This window comes from Mustela lutreola, chromosome 1 (genome assembly GCF_030435805.1).
Source record: "Mustela lutreola isolate mMusLut2 chromosome 1, mMusLut2.pri, whole genome shotgun sequence".
In the NCBI taxonomy this organism is placed as follows: Eukaryota; Metazoa; Chordata; class Mammalia; order Carnivora; family Mustelidae; genus Mustela; species Mustela lutreola.
In genome coordinates this window covers 229,716,999-229,733,797 of record NC_081290.1, presented here as the reverse complement: position 1 = coordinate 229,733,797, position 16,799 = coordinate 229,716,999, and the positions used below count along the sequence as shown (strand labels likewise).

Here is a 16,799-nt window from a genome sequence, read left to right as displayed (position 1 = left end):
TGTCAAGATTAAGTATAGCTTATCTGGAATGAATACTTCTTTCTTGTATTAGTAATATTCTAGCCTTTGCTGTCATGTGTAATTACTTATTTGTGTCTCAACCCTGCTCAGGGGTATAGTATGGTAATAGGGCAGTAAGAGCAAGTTTGAATCATGTGAAGTTCCTTTTGCCCAGAGAATGGGGCACAGGTAGAGGGCAAAATTCTTTCTTTTTCTTTCTGCCTCTGGCTGTGGGCTCTAAAACAAGGAAATTGTTGACAATCTCATAAGGCCCTTTTATTCTAAATTCTGTCTTCTGTGCTTTGGTGGGGAGAAAAAAACCCAAGAACCGAACAACACGAGAGGAATGTTAGAGACCTAGGTTTAAATTCTGGAGCTGTGTTTACTAGGAGACCTTAGACAAGACCCTTAGTTATTGTGTTTCATTGATTTTTTTTTTAAATTTTTAAATTATTTTTTAAAAAAGATTTTTATTTATTTATTTGATAAACAGAGAGAGATCACAAGTAGGCAGAGAGGCAGGCAGAGAGAGAGGGGGAAGCAGGCTCCCCGCTGAGCAGAGAGCCCGATGTGGGGCTCGATCCCAGGACCCTGAGATCATGACCTGAGCTGAAGGCAGACGCTTAAACCACTGAGCCACCCAGGCGCCCCTGTTTCATTGATTCTAAGATGCACATTTTTTTCACAGTTTAACACCCCTGAAATCTGGATGCATCTTAAAATCATTTGATGTCATGAAATCTCCTTAACATTTTGACTTTTCAGAATGTTTCAGCTATCTGAATGATTGTCTCTCTCTTTTTAAAGATTTTTAAACAAGATTTTATTTGAGAGAGAGAAAGTGAAAGAGGGTGAGCACATGAGCAGGGGAGGGGTTGAGGGAGAGGGAGAAACAGATTCCCTGCTGAGCAGGGAGCCTGTGTGGGACTCCATCCCAGGACTCTGGGATCATGACCTGAGCTGAAGGCAGATGCTTAACCTGCTGAGCCGCCCAGAGGCCCCCTGAATGATTCTCTTAATGAACAATAAAATTATTTCATATAATAAAGTTGACCTTGTCATTCTTAACTCTAAAACCTTCCCATGGATCCTCCACATCTTGTTCAAAGTACTCCTCGGCAATGCATAAAGGATGCTTCAGGTGGGTTTTTGTTTTGTTTTTGTTTTAATTTAAATTGTAAGATGATCTCTATACCCAATGTGGGGCTCAAACTCAACGACCCTGGGATCAAGAGTCTGGTAGACTGACTAAACCAGCCAGCGCCCCTAGATATCCTTCAGTGTAGCCTCTTGTTTATCTCGAGCCTTGTGTCCTGTTGCTCTTATGTTGCATGTTCCAGGAGTTGTCTTAGCTCCCTGACCATACCTTGCTATGTCACACTGCTGAGCCCTTATGAATTGTGTTCCTTCTGCCTGAAATTTCTTATTTTAACCTAAGGAAATCCTGTTTGTCCTTTAAAAGCCAAGTTTCACAGCCTCTGTGGTGATGTCTTTCCCCTGTTTGTTTGAGGTTTAATTCCCTTCTGTGCATAATATTGTTACTGAACTTTTCATGAAATAATGTAATTATTTAAATACAGGTTTGAATCTAACAATTTGGAGGTATTTTGAGGGCACTGTGTATGTGTTGCTTCTTAATAATTGTCTTAAGTATTGAATAAATGTATTACCATATGAAGCCATATTAGTAAGAAATTAGAATATATCCTCCTTCTAATAGCTATAGTAAATAAGCAGCAAAATTCAGAAGTACTGGTCATTCTGAGCAGCAGCGTGCAGCATGGGCTTCCCTCCCAGGTCAGGGCCTGCCGCTGCCCTGGAGAAGCCTGGAGAACAGGCAGAGCTGTGAGGGGACTGACTCACTGAGATGGCTGAGGGATATATTTCTGCTGGCTTTGGCTGGAGAACCCTTTCCTGGCCTTGTTGGGATGGAGAATTCGGAGCCCTCCTAGGGTTGTTGTTATCTGTTGAGCCCCTACTTATGTGTCTGGGGCTTTGGGGTCTTGTTCTGTGAGGAAGATTTAGTAGCTCATTTTACAGGGGAGGAAGCAGACTCAGAGGGCCTAGCTCATCACACAAACATGACCTTGATTGATTGGTTGGTTTGGTTTGGGTTTTGTGGGTTTTCAGACTTTTTGGGCCGCACGTAGATCCTCCTAGTACCTCTTCTCCCTTCATTCACACTCTCTCTGGCTGACCTGGCTCGGGACGTGGTTGCTTCTTCCACCTTCCCCTCTCCTCTGGGCTCCAGATGGCCCCTTGACGTCTGCACTCACATGTCCTGAAGGCCTCTCACAGCTGGTGCGTTGCGGTGTGGACTCCCGGTTCTTTTGCCCACCCCGTCCCCGTGCTGCACTCCTTTGCCTCTGCCAGTCTTTCCCTGCACAGAAACTGGCACATCATCTGCCCATTGTTGGAGGCAGAGACCCAGAAGATGTTCTAGATTCCTCCCTCAGCTGGCTGCTCAGCTTTGCCCATCTCCTGTCACATCTCGTTCCAAAATACCTCCCACTTCCATGTCCCCTCTCTGTTCTCCGTCTCCCAGACCGTCAGCTGCAGGCACGGCTGCGCCAGCGTCTGGACCGATGTTCCTCCTCCTCTTCTTGGTTTCCTCTCTCGACAAATGGTTGTTGGGGGCACATGTACTTATAGGTATACCTCATTTTACTGCACTTTGCAGATAAGGTGTTTTTACAAATGAAATGTTTGCAGCAACCTGACTTTGAACAAGTCTGTTGGTGCCATTTTCCCAAAAATATTTGCTCACTTCCTGTCTCTGTGTCATGTTTTAGTGATTCTTGCAGTATTTCAGAATTTTCATTATGATTATACTTTATTTTAAAAGATTTTATGCATTTATTTGTCAGAGAGAGAGAGAGGGAGAAAGAGAGAAAGAGAGAGCACAAGCAGGGGGAGCGGCAGGCAGAGGGAGAAGCAGACACCCTGCTGAGCAGAGAGCTCAATATGGGACTTGATCCCAGGACCCTGGGATCATGAACTGAGCCAAAGGCAGGCACTTAACCTGCTCAACTACCCAGGTGTCCCATTGTGATTATACTTTTTATGGTGCTGTGACATTGCTATCACAATTGTTCTGGGCCACCATGCACTGCTCCTATAATGAGAGTGAATTTAATTGATAAATGTTGTGTGTGTTTTGACTCCTCCACCAACCAGCCATTCCCCCACCTCTCTCCCTGTCCTCAGGCCTCTCCCCTCTTCCCCTGAGATAGAACAATATTGAAATTAGGCCAGTTGATAGCCCTACAATAGCCTCTTAGACGTTCAATGAAAGAATCACATGCCTCTCTAAATCACAAGTTAGAAATGCTTAAGCTTAGTGAGGAGAGCATGTTTAAAACCAAGATATACTGAAAGCTAGGCCTCTTGCACCAAACAGCTAAGTTATGAATGTAAAGGAAAAGATCTGGAAGGAAGTTAAAAGTGCTACTCCAGTGAACCCACAATGATAAGAAAGCGGAACAGTCTTACTGCTGATGTGGAGAAAGTTTGAGAGGTCTGGATGGAAGATCAGTCTGGCTACAACTTTCCCTTAAAGCAAAGCCCTAACTCTCAGCGGAAGGCCCTAACTCTCAATTCTGTGAAGGGTAAGAGAGGGTGAGGAAGCTGTAGAAAAAGTTGAAGCTAGCAGAGGTTGGTTCATGAGGTTTAAGGAAAGAAGTGTGTCCGTGAGGGTTAAGTGCAAGGTGAAGCAGCAGGTGCTGATGTAGAATCTGCAGCAAGTCATCCAGAAGGCCTGGTGAAGGTGAGTAATAAGGTGGCTGCACTAAACAACAGATTTTCAGTGTAGATGAAACAGCCTTCTTACTTGAAAGGGTGCCTTCTAGGACTTTCACAGCTCGAGAAGTCAATGCCTGGCTTCAAAGCTTCAGAAGGACAGGCTGACTCTCTTGTCAGGGGCTAATGCTGCTCATGACTAAATTAAAGCCACTGTCATTTACCATTCTGAAAATCTTAGGACCCTTAAAGGTTGTGCTAAATCCACTCTGCCTGTGCTCCATAAATGAGGCAAGAAAGCCTGAATGGCAGCACATTTGTTTACAACATGATTCCATGAATATTTTAAGCCCACTGTTGAGATATGGTCAGAAGAGGATTCCCTTCAAGATATTACTCCTTGTGGAAAATGCACTTGGTTACCCAAGAGTTCTGATAGAGATGTACAATGCAATTACAGTTGTTTTTGTGCCTGCTGACACAGCATCCATTCTGTAGCCCATATGTATCCAGGAGTCATTTGAACTTTGTAGTCGTAAGAAGTACATTTTGTAAGGCTATAGCTGCTGTAGGTAGTGATTCCTCTGCTGAATCTGGGCAAAGTCAATTGAAAACCTTCCAGAAAGGATTCACCATTCTAGATGCCTTTAACAGCAATCATGATTTATGGGAGGAGGTCAAAATATCAATATTATAAGAGGAGTTTGGAAGAAGCTGATTATAATCCTAATATAGATGACTAATATAGATGACGGTGAGAGGTTCAAGACTTGAGCAGAGGGAGTAACTATAGACGGGGTGAAAAATAGCAAGAGAACTAGAATGAGAGGTGGAGTCTGAAGACATGACTGAGTTGCTGAAAACTCATGATAAAACTTGAATGGATGAGCAGTTACTTCTCATGGAGCAACGGAAGTGGCTTCTTGGGAAGGAATCTACTCCCGGTGAAGATTTTGTGAAGATGGTTGAAATGACAACAAAGGATTTAGAATATGACATAAACTTGGTTGATAAAAGCAGTGGTAGGTTTGAGAGGATTGATTATATATTTGAAAGAGGGTTTACTCTGGGTAAAATGCTCTCAGACAGCATTGCATGCTACAGAGAAATCATTCATGAAAGGAAGAGTCAGTCAATCAGTGCAACAGATTTGGTTGTTGTCTTATTTTAAGAAATTATCACAGCTGCCCCAGCCTTTAGCAGCCACCACCCTGATGAGTCAGTAGCCATCGACACTGGGCAGGACACTCCACCAGCACAAAGATTATGAATAGCTAAAAGCTCACATGATGGTTACATTTTTAAGCAATAAAGTATTTTTTAGTTGAGGTGTGTACGTTGTTCTTTTTTAGATATGATGCTGTTGTACATTTAATAGACTGTGGTATAGGGTAAACATAACTTTTTTTTTTTTTTAAAGATTTTATTTATTTATTTGACAAAGAGAGAGATCACAAGTAGGCAGAGAGGCAGACAGAGAGAGGGCGAAGCAGGCTCCCTGCTGAGCAGAGAGCCCAATGTGAGGCTCTATCCCAGGACCCTGGGATCATGACCCGAGCTGAGGGCAGAGCTTTAACCCACTGACTGAGCCACCCAGGCGCCCAATGTAAACATAACTTTTATATGCACTGAGAAACCAAAAGATTCATTTGATTTGCTTTAGTTCGGTACTTGCTTTATTGTGTGCTTTGGGACCAAAATTGCAATTGTTTCTTAGGTATGCTTATACCATTATCACCCCCATTGTGGTAGTTAGATGTCTTCCTGGTTTATTTAAGTCTGCAGTTTGATGTATTTTTTTAAGTCTTTTGGTTTTTAAAATCAAAATGATTTCTAATCTAATTGAAATAACTGTAAGCAAATTAGAATCTTCATGCTTTCTTTTCCATCAACAGAATCCAACATGGCGGAGTCTCGATTTTGGAATAATGCCTGACCGTCTTGATACGTCTGTGTCTTGTTTTGTGGTGAAGATATGGGGTGGAAAGGAGAACATCTACCAGCTTTTGATTGAATGGAAAGTCTATTTGGATGGGCTGAAGTACTTGGGTCAGCAGGTAATTTTTAGACTGTAGTTTTAAGTGTTTGTCTTCTCTAAGCCTACCTAACCTTTCTGTATATTGTTTAGATTTTACATTTCCTATTACAGAGAACCCTTATGATTATTTACTTAATTATAGAAATTCTGAGTCATGGCCAAGTTTAAAAATAATTTTTAATTGAAGAAACTTATGAAGAAGTACCCTGAGCTGTTATTTTAAGAGGATTTTTTTTTTTTTTTTTTTGTAGGAAAGAATATGCTTTCCCATAGCATTCTGCTGCTTCTGTTTTATTGCACTTGATCTTAGCCACAAGGCTGAGAAGCGATATTCTCTTTTATTGGATCTAAAATTTAACTTGCAAATATAGAACATACTATTAAATACTTCTCTTATGACCAGTAGAGTTGAATGAGTTTGGGAAGGAGAGGTACTATTTAGTTAGTTATTTTTTTATTTAAAATTTTTTTTTCTTTTTGAGAGGTATTACTGTTTATTAAACACAGGGCTGACAAATGCCTGGCTTGCATACTACTACCAAGCCCTATGAGTGAGGTAGCTATTGGATCGTAGCATTCCTCTAGCTGAGCTTCGAAGTCGCTCCATAATCCCTTTAAACACAGTGTTCTGGGATGCAGCTAGCAATGTATCAGAATTGCTGATATATGAAACCTATTTACCATCTCCAGACTAGGTTATTATACTTAATATTTTAGAGTATTCTTGTGAAGGTTGGTATTAGTGCCCTTATTTTCTAAATGGGAAAATTGAACCACAGGGAGTTTAAGTAACTGCTCAAGATCACACTGCTAGGTGGAGGAAGATTGAAATCTAGGCCTGGCCGACTTACAGATGCATGATTTGTGCTGTACCACTCTGATCTATACATGTGGTCCTTGGTAACCTACCTTGGAATAAATGCTGTGTATATTTGTGATACCTATTGGATACTGCTAAAGGTAACTCCAAAATGTTAGTCATATCTGTGAATATCCTTGATGTTTCTTAATATTTATTCAATATAGACTTTCTGATTTCTTTTATTTATTTATTTATTTATTTATTTATTTATTTATTTTATTGTTTTGAGAGAGAGAAAAAGCATGCACATGACTGGGGGTGGTGGAGAGAATCTTAAGAGAGAATCTTAAGCAGGCTCCATACCCAGTGTAGAGACTGACACAGGGCTCAATCTCATGACTCTGCGAAAATGACCTGAGCTGAAATCAGAGTCAGATGCTTAACCAGCTGAGACACCCAGACGCCCCTGCTTTATTTCTTTTAAAGAAACAATTTAATTCCACATATTTTTTTTCAGATTAAAAACAAAACTCCTCTGCCCTCATTTTGCTTACCATATACTTTATTTTGTGTCTTCCTATAGTGATCAGAATAATGCATGTAATAGATATTTTACTCCTCTGCCCTCATTTTGCTTATCATAGACTTTATTTTGTGTTTTCCTATAGTGATCAGAATAATGCATGTAATAGATATTTTACATAACTAAATTCTAACTGCTATAGATTCTTACTCTGTTTTTCTGTTTTTCCTTCTATTTTAGGACTGGTCTCAATGAAAATTTATAAAATCATGACTTTTGGCTTAGAGCCTCTCTCTTCTCTTTCAGCATGAGACATTTATTGCCTTTAGTCTGGCCAGCCAGACCCCTGCACTAAGATGTATACTTTTTCTGTCTTCCCACATAGCGTAGTTGGCTCTCTGTGGATAGACAATGGTATTGAGCTCTTCTCTTGTTTCTGAAAGTACTTACATTTCATGGAGGATGGTGCTTCTTAACATTAGAGTTGTATGGCTGTAGTCTGGCAGGGGGTTTTTGGCCAAAGAAGATGGACTTCATGCTTTTCAACTCACATATTCCTTGGGTAGTGATCTTCTTGAAGTACCCAACTGTGTTTATGTCGAACCTGCTCTAATTTGAGAGAGTCCGTTTTTGGGTGTCTTCTTAAAAAGCTGGTTAGTGGGTATAATGGAGAACAGAGAAAGAGAAAACATGTTTTTTATGCCAGTTAGAAACTTATTGCAGAAAGGCAAAACTCACCTACAAAATAGATACAATAAGTAACATACTACTAAGAAATCAGATAAAATAAAATTATATATTTTCAGAGGAAAACAAGACTAAGATGTATCAGGAGAACAGCCGGAATTACTTAGGTTCATTGATTGATCTTCTGCTTTCTACCAGGCATTATTCTTACTGTTAAGGTTCCAGAGACCGATAAGACAAGATCCTTAGACTTGGTGAGCTCATGTTTGGTGATTACCTGCATGAACTTGCAGAGCACCTTACTGTTTTGATTGCTGTAGCTTTGCGATATAATTTGTGGGAGTATATGAAAGAGGTATTTAGACAAGTTGGGCCGACTTTTGAATGAAACTTTGTATACAGGTTAGGTTTGTTGAGGTATAATGTATATACAATGAAATTACCCTTTTAAGGTATACAGTTCAGTAGATTTGACAAATGTATAAATTCTATTAACCACCACAATGAATAATGCTGCTGTGAATATTCAAATATACACCTTTATGTTGACATATGTCGTCATTTCTATTGAGTAAATAGGAATGGAATTTCTGGGTCTAGTGGCAAGGGTTGAAATTTATAAGAAGCTGCCAACTTGTTTTCCATTCTGTTGGGTTTTAACCATTCTGATGGATTCAAGTGGTATTTTGTTGTGACATTTTTGGGTAAAAGTTTTAATTGTAATTACCCAGTGTTCTTAATCCCCATCACCTTTTTCACCCACTTACCTCCCCTTTGGTAACCACTGATTTTTTCTCTATAGTTATAAGTCTGTTTCTTGGTTTGTCTCTGTCTCTTCCCCCCTTTTGCTCATTTGTTTCATTTCTTAAATTATACATAAGAGGGAAATCATATGGAACTTATCTTTTTCTGATTGATTTATTTCACTCAGCATTATCCTGTTGAGTTCCATCCATATCATTGCAGGTGAAAAGATTTCATTCTCTTTTATGGTCGAGTAATATTCACCCCCACACACATCTTCTTTATCCATTTGTCAATCGGTGGACATTTGGGGTGCTTCCATATCTTGGCTATTGTAAATAAAACTGCTCTAAACATAGGGGTGCATATATCCCTTTGAATTAGTGTTTTTGTATTATTTGGGTAAATACTTAATAGTGCAATTGCTGGATCACAGGGTATTTCTCTTTTTAAATTTTTGAGGAAACTCCATACTGTTTTCCTCAGTGGCTGCACCAGTTTGCATTCCACCAAAAATGCACAAGTATTCCTTTCTCTCCACATCTTCGCCAACACCTGTTGTTTCTTGTGTTCTTGATTTTAGCCATTCTGACAGTTTTGATATCTCATTGTAGTTTTGATTTGCATTTCCCTGGTGTTAAGTGATGATGAGCATCTTTTCAGAGCATCTTTTCATGTGTCTGTTGGCCATCTGGATGTCTACTTTGGAGAAAAGTCTGTTCATGTCTTCTGCCCACTTTAAAAATTGGATTATTTGCTTTTTTGGGTATTGACTTTTATAAATTCTTTATATATTTTGGATACAAACCCTTTATTTGATGTCATTTGTAAATACCGTGTCCTATTCAGTAGGTTGCCTTTTAGTTTTGTTGATTATTTCTTTGGCTATGCAGAAGTTTTTTATTTTGATATAGTCCCAATAGTTTATTTTTGCTTTTATTTCCCTTGTGTTAGGGGACCAATCTAAAAATCAGTTGGTGTCAGAGAAATTACTGCCTGTGCTCTTTTCTAAGATTTTTATGGTTTCAGGCCTTACCTTTGGATCTTTAGTCCATTTAGAAAAAAATTTATTTATTTGACAGGCAGAGATCACAAGTAGGCAGAGAGGCAGGCAGAGACAGAGAGAGGAGGAAGCAGGATCTCTGCTGAGTAGAGATCCCACTGTGGGGCTCGATCCCAGGACCCTGAGATCATGACCTGAGCTGAAGGCAGAGGCTTAATCCACTGAGCCACCCAGGCGCCCCTCTTTAGTCCATTTTTAATTTATTTTTGTGTATGGTGTAAGAAAGTGATCCAGTTTCATTCTTTTGCATGTGGCTGTCCAGTTTTCCCAACACCATTTGTTGAAGAGACTATCATTTTCTCATCGGATATTCTTTCTTGCTTTGCTGAAGATTAATCGACCAGATGATTATGGGTTTATTTCTAGATATTCTGTTCTGTTCCATTGATCTCTGTGTCTGTTTTTGTGCCAGTACTATACTGTTTTGATTACTGCAGCTTTGTAGTATAACTTGAGGTCCAGGATTGTGATGCCTCCAGATTTGCTTGTGATTCAGGTTCTTTTGTGGTTCCATATAAATTTTAGGATTGTTTGTTCTGTTTCTATGGAAAATGCTATTGGTATTTTGACAGGGGTTGCTTTAAATATGTAGATTGCTTTGAGTAGTATAGACATTTATAGACATTTTAACAATATGTGTTCTTCCAATCCATGGGCATGGAATTTGAAATGTCTTTCCATTTCTTTGTGTCATCTTTAATTTCTTTCATCAGTGTTTTATAGTTTTCAGAGTACAGGTCTTTTACCTCTTTGGTTAGATTTATTCTTAGGTATCTTATTATTTTGGGAGTAATTGTAAATGGGATTGTTTTCTTTCCTTTTTTTTAAACTTATTTTTTTAAAAAAAGATTTTATTTATTTCATAGGGAGAGAGGGAGAGAACAAGTCGGGTCAGGCGGGGGGCAGGTAGCGGCAGAAGAAGAGGGAGAAGCAGACTGCTGATGTGGGGCTGGATCCCAGGACTCCTGGATCATGACTAATTTCTTCTGCTGCTGCTTAACTATGGGTATATAGAATCTTCTGATTTTAATTTTATCTAGTGATGAAGTCATGTTGAGCAATAAAAAAATGTTTATTTGTCATCATTCTCTCTCTTGCCCTTTTTTTAGTGAAATGTTTATTCAGGTCGTTTGCCCAGTTTTTATTTGGCTGTTTGAATTATCATTATTGAGTTGTAAAACTTCTATATGTATTGTGGATATGAGTTAGTTCTTTATGAGATAGTATTTTCTGAATATTTTCTGCTAGTCTGTGGCTTGTCCTTTTTTAAAAAAAAAATTTTTTTTTTTTAAATTTGACATGCAGAGCACAAACAGGAAGAGTGGCAGGCCGGGGGAGAGGGAGAAGCAGGCTCCTCACTGAGCAGGGAGCCTGAGGTGGGACTCAGTCCCAGGACTCTATGATCATGACCTGAGCTAAAGGCAGACACTTGAGCAACAGAGCCACCAAGGCGCCCTTTGTCCTTTCATTTCTTTTTTTTAAATTTTATTATTTTTTATTATTTTTATTTTTATTTTTATTTTTTTAAAGATTTTATTTATTTATTTGACAGTGAGAGATCACAAGTAGGCAGAGAGGCAGGCAGAGAGAGAGGAAGGGAAGGAAGCAGGCTCAGCAGAGAGCCCGATGCGGAACTCGATCCCAGGACCCTGAGATCATGACCTGAGCCGAAGGCAGCGGCTTAACCCACTGAGCCACCCAGGCGCCCTGTCCTTTCATTTCTTTAAGTGTCATTTAAATAGCAAGTTTATAAGTGTTAAAGTCCACTATATCAGTCTTTGCTTTTATGTTTCATACTTTTTGTGTCTTATCTAAGACATATTTGCCTAATCCAGGGTCACAGAGATTTTCTCCTATAGGGTTTTCCCTCTAGAAGTTTTATACTATTAGGTTTTACGTTTATGTCTATGATCATTTTGGATTAACTTTTTTAAAGTATGAGGTTCTTTTTTTTTTTTTTTTTTTTTTTTTTGCAGATGGAGGAACTTTTTTTTCTGTACTCTGTTATAAGAGCTATTATTTCTCCATTGAATTACCTTGCTATCTTTGTTGAAAATAGATAATTTAAAATAATTTTGTGTGGGTCTGCTTCTGGATTCTCTTCTGTTTCATTGTTCTATAGGTCTATCTTTATGTCAATACCACATTGTCTTGAATTCCGTAGTTTTATGCATCATGAATTCAGGTAATAAGAATCCTCCAACTTTGATTTTTTTCAAATTGTTCTGGCTGTTTTAAAGATTTTATTTATTTATTTGACAGAGAGAAATCACAAGTAGACGGAGAGGCAGCCAGAGAGAGAGAGGGGGAAGCAGGCTCCCTGCTGAGCAGAGAGCCCGATGCGGGACTTGATCCCAGGACCCTGAGATCATGACCTGAGCTAAAGGCAGCAGCTTAACCCACTGAGCCACCCAGGCACCCCTTCTGGCAGTTTTAGATCTTTTGCCTTTACCTATACACTTTAGAATTAATTTCTCAATTCTATAAAAATCTGAGAAAATTTGGGGAGAATTGACTTCTTGCTAGTATTGGATGTTTCAGTCTGTGGACATCTCTCCATTTGGGAAAATCTTTGATTTCATTCATCAGCATTTTGTAGTTTTAAGTATATAGGTCTTGCACATATTTTGTTAGATTTGTACCTGTGATTCCATGTTTTTTTATGCTAGTTTAAATTGCTATTCATTTAAAGAATATGCCTATTTCCAGTTGTTGTTGCTAGTATATAGAAACATTTCTGTATTAAGCATGTATTTTGTGACCTTGCTAAACTCATTTATTAGATCTAGTAGTTTTTTTTTTTTTTTTGTAGATTCTTTTTGTAGATTGCTGTGTAGGCAGTCATGTCTGTGAATACATGGTCTAATTTCTTCCTTTCTAATGAATACGTGTTTTTTCTCTTCTTATCATTTCATTGATAAGACCTCAGTACAGTGTTGACTAGAAGTGAATAAAGTGGGCATCTATGTTTTGTTACTGATGTTGTGAAAATATTAAGTCTCATTATTAAGTATAATATTAGCTGTAAATTTTGTAGCACATTGTCAGGGTGAGGAAATTTCCTTTCATAATGCATTACATTTGCCAATATTTTATTAAGGCTTCTTTCATCTATGTCCTTGGGGGATATTGGTCTGTACTTTTCTTGCCTTGTTCTTGTCCAGTTTAGTATGAGAGTGATGCTGGTTTTGTAAAATGGATTGGGAAACCTTAACTGTTCTATTTCTGGAGGAATTTGTGTAAAGTTGGTATTACTTATTCTGCATATGTTTGGCAGAATTCTTCAGTGAACCCATCTGGGTGTTAAGATTTCCCTGTGGGGAAATTTAAAAATATGACTTCTGTTACTTTATTAGATGTAGGGCTAGTTAGCCTCTCTATGACTTCTTATGTGAGTTTTGATAGTTTGTCTTCCAAAGAATTTATCGGTTTCACCTAAGATTTCAAGTTTATTAGTATAAAGATTTCCACAATATTACTATATTTTTGTAATGTATATATACTCTATACTTGTAATGTATATATATGATATAAGGCTATATAATGATCCTTTCCTCTTTCATTCTTGGTATATATAATTTCTGTCTCTTCTCTTGATCATTGCTTAGAGATTTATCTGTTTTCTTAGGTTTTCAGATAACTAGTGTTTGTTTTCTTTGATTATTGTTATTGTTTTCAGTTTCATTGATTTCTGATTTTATCCTTTAATTTTCTTCCTTTTGCTTGCTTTGGGTTTATTTTGCTCTTCTTTACTCGTTTCTTAAGTTAGGATTTTTGTTTTACCGTTTTGAGACTTTATTTTCTAGATTAAGCATCTACTAAATTTTTCTCTAAGTCTTACTTTAACGGTGACTCACAAACTTTGATGTTGTATTTTCATTTTCATTCAATTCTAAATATTTCCCGTTTATTTCTCCTTGATCCATAGGTTATTTAGAGGTATGATGTTTAATTTTCAAACATTTGTGGATTTTCCAGGTGTCTTTCTTTTGTGGATTTCTACTTGAATTCTGTTGAGTTTAGAGAAAATAGTTTGTATGATTTCAATCTTTTCAGCTTTTCTGAGGTTTTTATTTTATGGCCTTAGAATATAAAGTCTTTTTTTTGGTAAATGTTTCTTATACATGTCATGTGTATTCTGTTGTTGAATCCAGATGTCATTTAGGTTAAATTGATTGATAGTCTTGAGTGAAATTTGGATGATATCTTGGATTTAGCCATAGGAGATGGGGGTAGGCACAGAAGTATGATATAGCAGACATAATCTGATTCACTCATTAGGAAACTGGAGTCCAGAGTGATTGTAACTTACATATTATTACCTAAATTTAAACTGTCTTCTTGAAAATAGAAAATAATATTCATCTTTTTTTTCTAGGACTTTATAATTTTTAAAGCACTCTTATAGACTAATTGGATTGTGTTTCCTTTGAGATCTGAGAATGTATAATATGTCTCTGGATCCCTTATATTTCAGAAATAACCTTTCCATAGCTATCTCAAGAAGTGTTTGTAGATAATATATGTGAGTGATCATGCCTGTTATCTCGGTATAATGATTTTGTGAGCCCTTTGACTAAAGCACTAAAGCAGGAAGCACTCAATTGATTACCTGGTCTTAGGATAAATGATGTATTTTCTGCTGGCTTGTTAGGTTAGTCATCCTGTTTCTCAGCATTGAAGTAGGTCTTGCTGTAACTGTCACGCCTTAATCATAATAAAACTTAATTGGAATGAGAAAAACTGATAGCATGTTTTTCTTCTCTCTTAGATTCATGCCCGCAACCAAAATGAAATAATTTTTGGGCTGAATGATGGCTACTATGGTGCTCCATTTGAACATAAGGTAAGAGCATTTTCCTAATGCTGTGAGTTTTGTTTAGTGTACCTGTGCCTTGACATACAGTGTAAAAAGCTCTGTGTAAACAGAATCTTGTTTTAAGTATCATTGTACATTTATTTAGTGTGGCTTAAGGTGATGCTTTTTAAAGGGAAAACTTGTTTTGTAACCCCAATTCATCTTTTCTAAATCCAGATTATTAATTTTCTTAACAGAAAATCTGGGCTTTTTGTTCTTATTCTGTGTAATTCTTTGGAGAGTGAAAACAGAATGGTGAATTTTGATTAAGTGCAATACAGTTTTATTAAATGTTTCAGATACCTTTTACACTTGGAGTAAATTTAAGAAACTGTGAGTCAAGTGGTGTTATAGTCAGTGCTATCTCTATGTCTACAGGCAATTAGAGAAAGGAAAGGGAAGAGAATTCCTATTTACCAAATACCTACTATCTGTGTTACTATGCCAGGTGGTTCATGTTCTTTATCCCACTTAATACTGGCCACAAAACAATAAGGTGAGTTTTCTCACCTCATTAGCAAGAGCAAGAGTTACTTGCTCTTAGTGATCACATTGGTTCATAATTCTTTGTTGTGTGAAATGCTATTTCTGGAAAGCTCCATTCATTTAGCAACTAATTATTCAGTACCTGCCATTTGTCAGCCATTGTGCCTTCTCCGTAAGTGCTAAAGGCACATTGGTGAGCAGATGGATGTTTCTCAGCAGGAGTGTGTGGAGGAGACAAGCGCTGGTGAGGTGACCTAACAGGTGAATACGTATAAACACAAATGTGGTAATGCTATAAGCGTGTAGGGAGATCTTCCGTACACTCTAGGGACTGTCTTTTTGAGAACTAGACTTTTAAGGCTACAATCCAGAGGATGAGTGGAAATGAACCAAGTGCAGGGAGTGGGGGCTGAACGGGGACAGCGTTCTAGCAGAGGAGGTTGGCAAGTTGCAAGGCAATGAAGTGGAAAGACACATGGTGGGTTTTAGGGACTAAAGGAAGGTCAGAGTGATGAGGAAGAGTGATACCAGATGAGGGTGGACAGGAAGGCAGGGACCATAGCATATAGAACTTTTTAAAGGATTTTGTCCTAAGAGCAGTGGATTTTTAGTCTTGAAGGATTTTTAGCATGACAGTGATATAATTTGATTTGTATTTTAACAATTTCACTCTGTCTGTAGTGAAGAATAATTGTAGAAGAGGTGAGAATATATGTGGAAAGACAGAAAGGAGGATCATGTAGTATATTAGGTAAGAGATGCTGATACTTTGAAACAGGGTTATGGCCCAAAAGATAGAAAGTGGATTTAGGAAAGTTTTAGGAGGTAAAAATTGTTGGGACCCAGTATCCTTCAAATTTAGAGTGTAAGGAAAAAGACGGTATTAAGGATGACTTTTGGGTTTCTGGCTTGGGTAGTGTAATGGGATAAATAAATGTTCCAGACACTAGGAGAACTGAGGGATGCTAAAAGAAGACCAGGTTTCATGGAGGCAGATTGAGAACTGATATTTGATCATATGGACTTTGAGATGCCTTTAAGATATCCATGTGCAGATGGAGTTCAGAGGGGAAGAAGTGGATTAGAGATAGGAATGTGGGGTCAAAGGCAAACAGTCACTGAAATGATGAGTTCAGGCTAGGGACAGGGTGTACAGTGAGGAAACAAGGGGGCTTACTAACCAAGGCTTGAGGCCTCCAACTTTTAAGGGCCAAGTAGAGGTGGAGGCATTGGAAAAGCTGACTGAGAAGGAGTGATGAGGGATGTATAGGGAAAAGAGGGTGGAGTCTCACAGGCTCTCAGAAGCCAAAGAAAGAGATTTTTGTTTTGGTTTAGTATTTGGCATATAAGGGGAGGGAGTGGGCAAATTAGATGAGGACTGAAAATTGCTCCTTGGATTTGGCAAAATGCAAGGTATTCTAGGTGACTTCACCAAATTCAGTTCAAGCTCTGATAAGCTTTTTAAAAAAAATTTGTTTAAAGCCGTTATATTCTGGGTTCCTAAAGTTTATCAACACTGTGTATACATACCTTTGACTTAAGAGATAACACTTTATAATTCTTTCTTCCTTTGTTGTATAGGTCTTCTAATCTGTAAGCTTCTTAAGGACGGATTTGTATATATAATTTTGAATTCCCGGTACCTATCACAGTTCTTGAGACATGGTATTTGCCTAGTAAAAATGTTTGATTTACTGAGAGAATTATGAGATGGCTACTGTTCTTGTTTGCAGTATCCCATGTATAGGGTTATCCATTCCAACCCTGTTGAGGGATTACGTTCCTCTTGCAACTGGTAACTAGTACACTGTCTAGCACAATATCTGGTACATAGTAATAATATTAAAGTGAATATTTATT

At 38.1% G+C, this 16,799-nt stretch overlaps 1 protein-coding gene across 4 annotated transcripts in view; it reads left to right on the top strand.

Annotated features, from left to right (window-relative positions):
• UVRAG (UV radiation resistance associated) overlaps positions 1-16,799 on the top strand; it is a 309,934-nt gene that overhangs the window by 52,886 nt on the left and 240,249 nt on the right. For all 4 annotated transcript variants that reach the window (XM_059188600.1, XM_059188612.1, XM_059188622.1 and 1 more), the window contains exons 4-5: positions 5,634-5,795; positions 14,367-14,441. In XM_059188600.1, the coding sequence (XP_059044583.1) occupies positions 5,634-5,795; positions 14,367-14,441 (237 nt within the window). The remainder of the gene's footprint in view (positions 1-5,633; positions 5,796-14,366; positions 14,442-16,799) is intronic.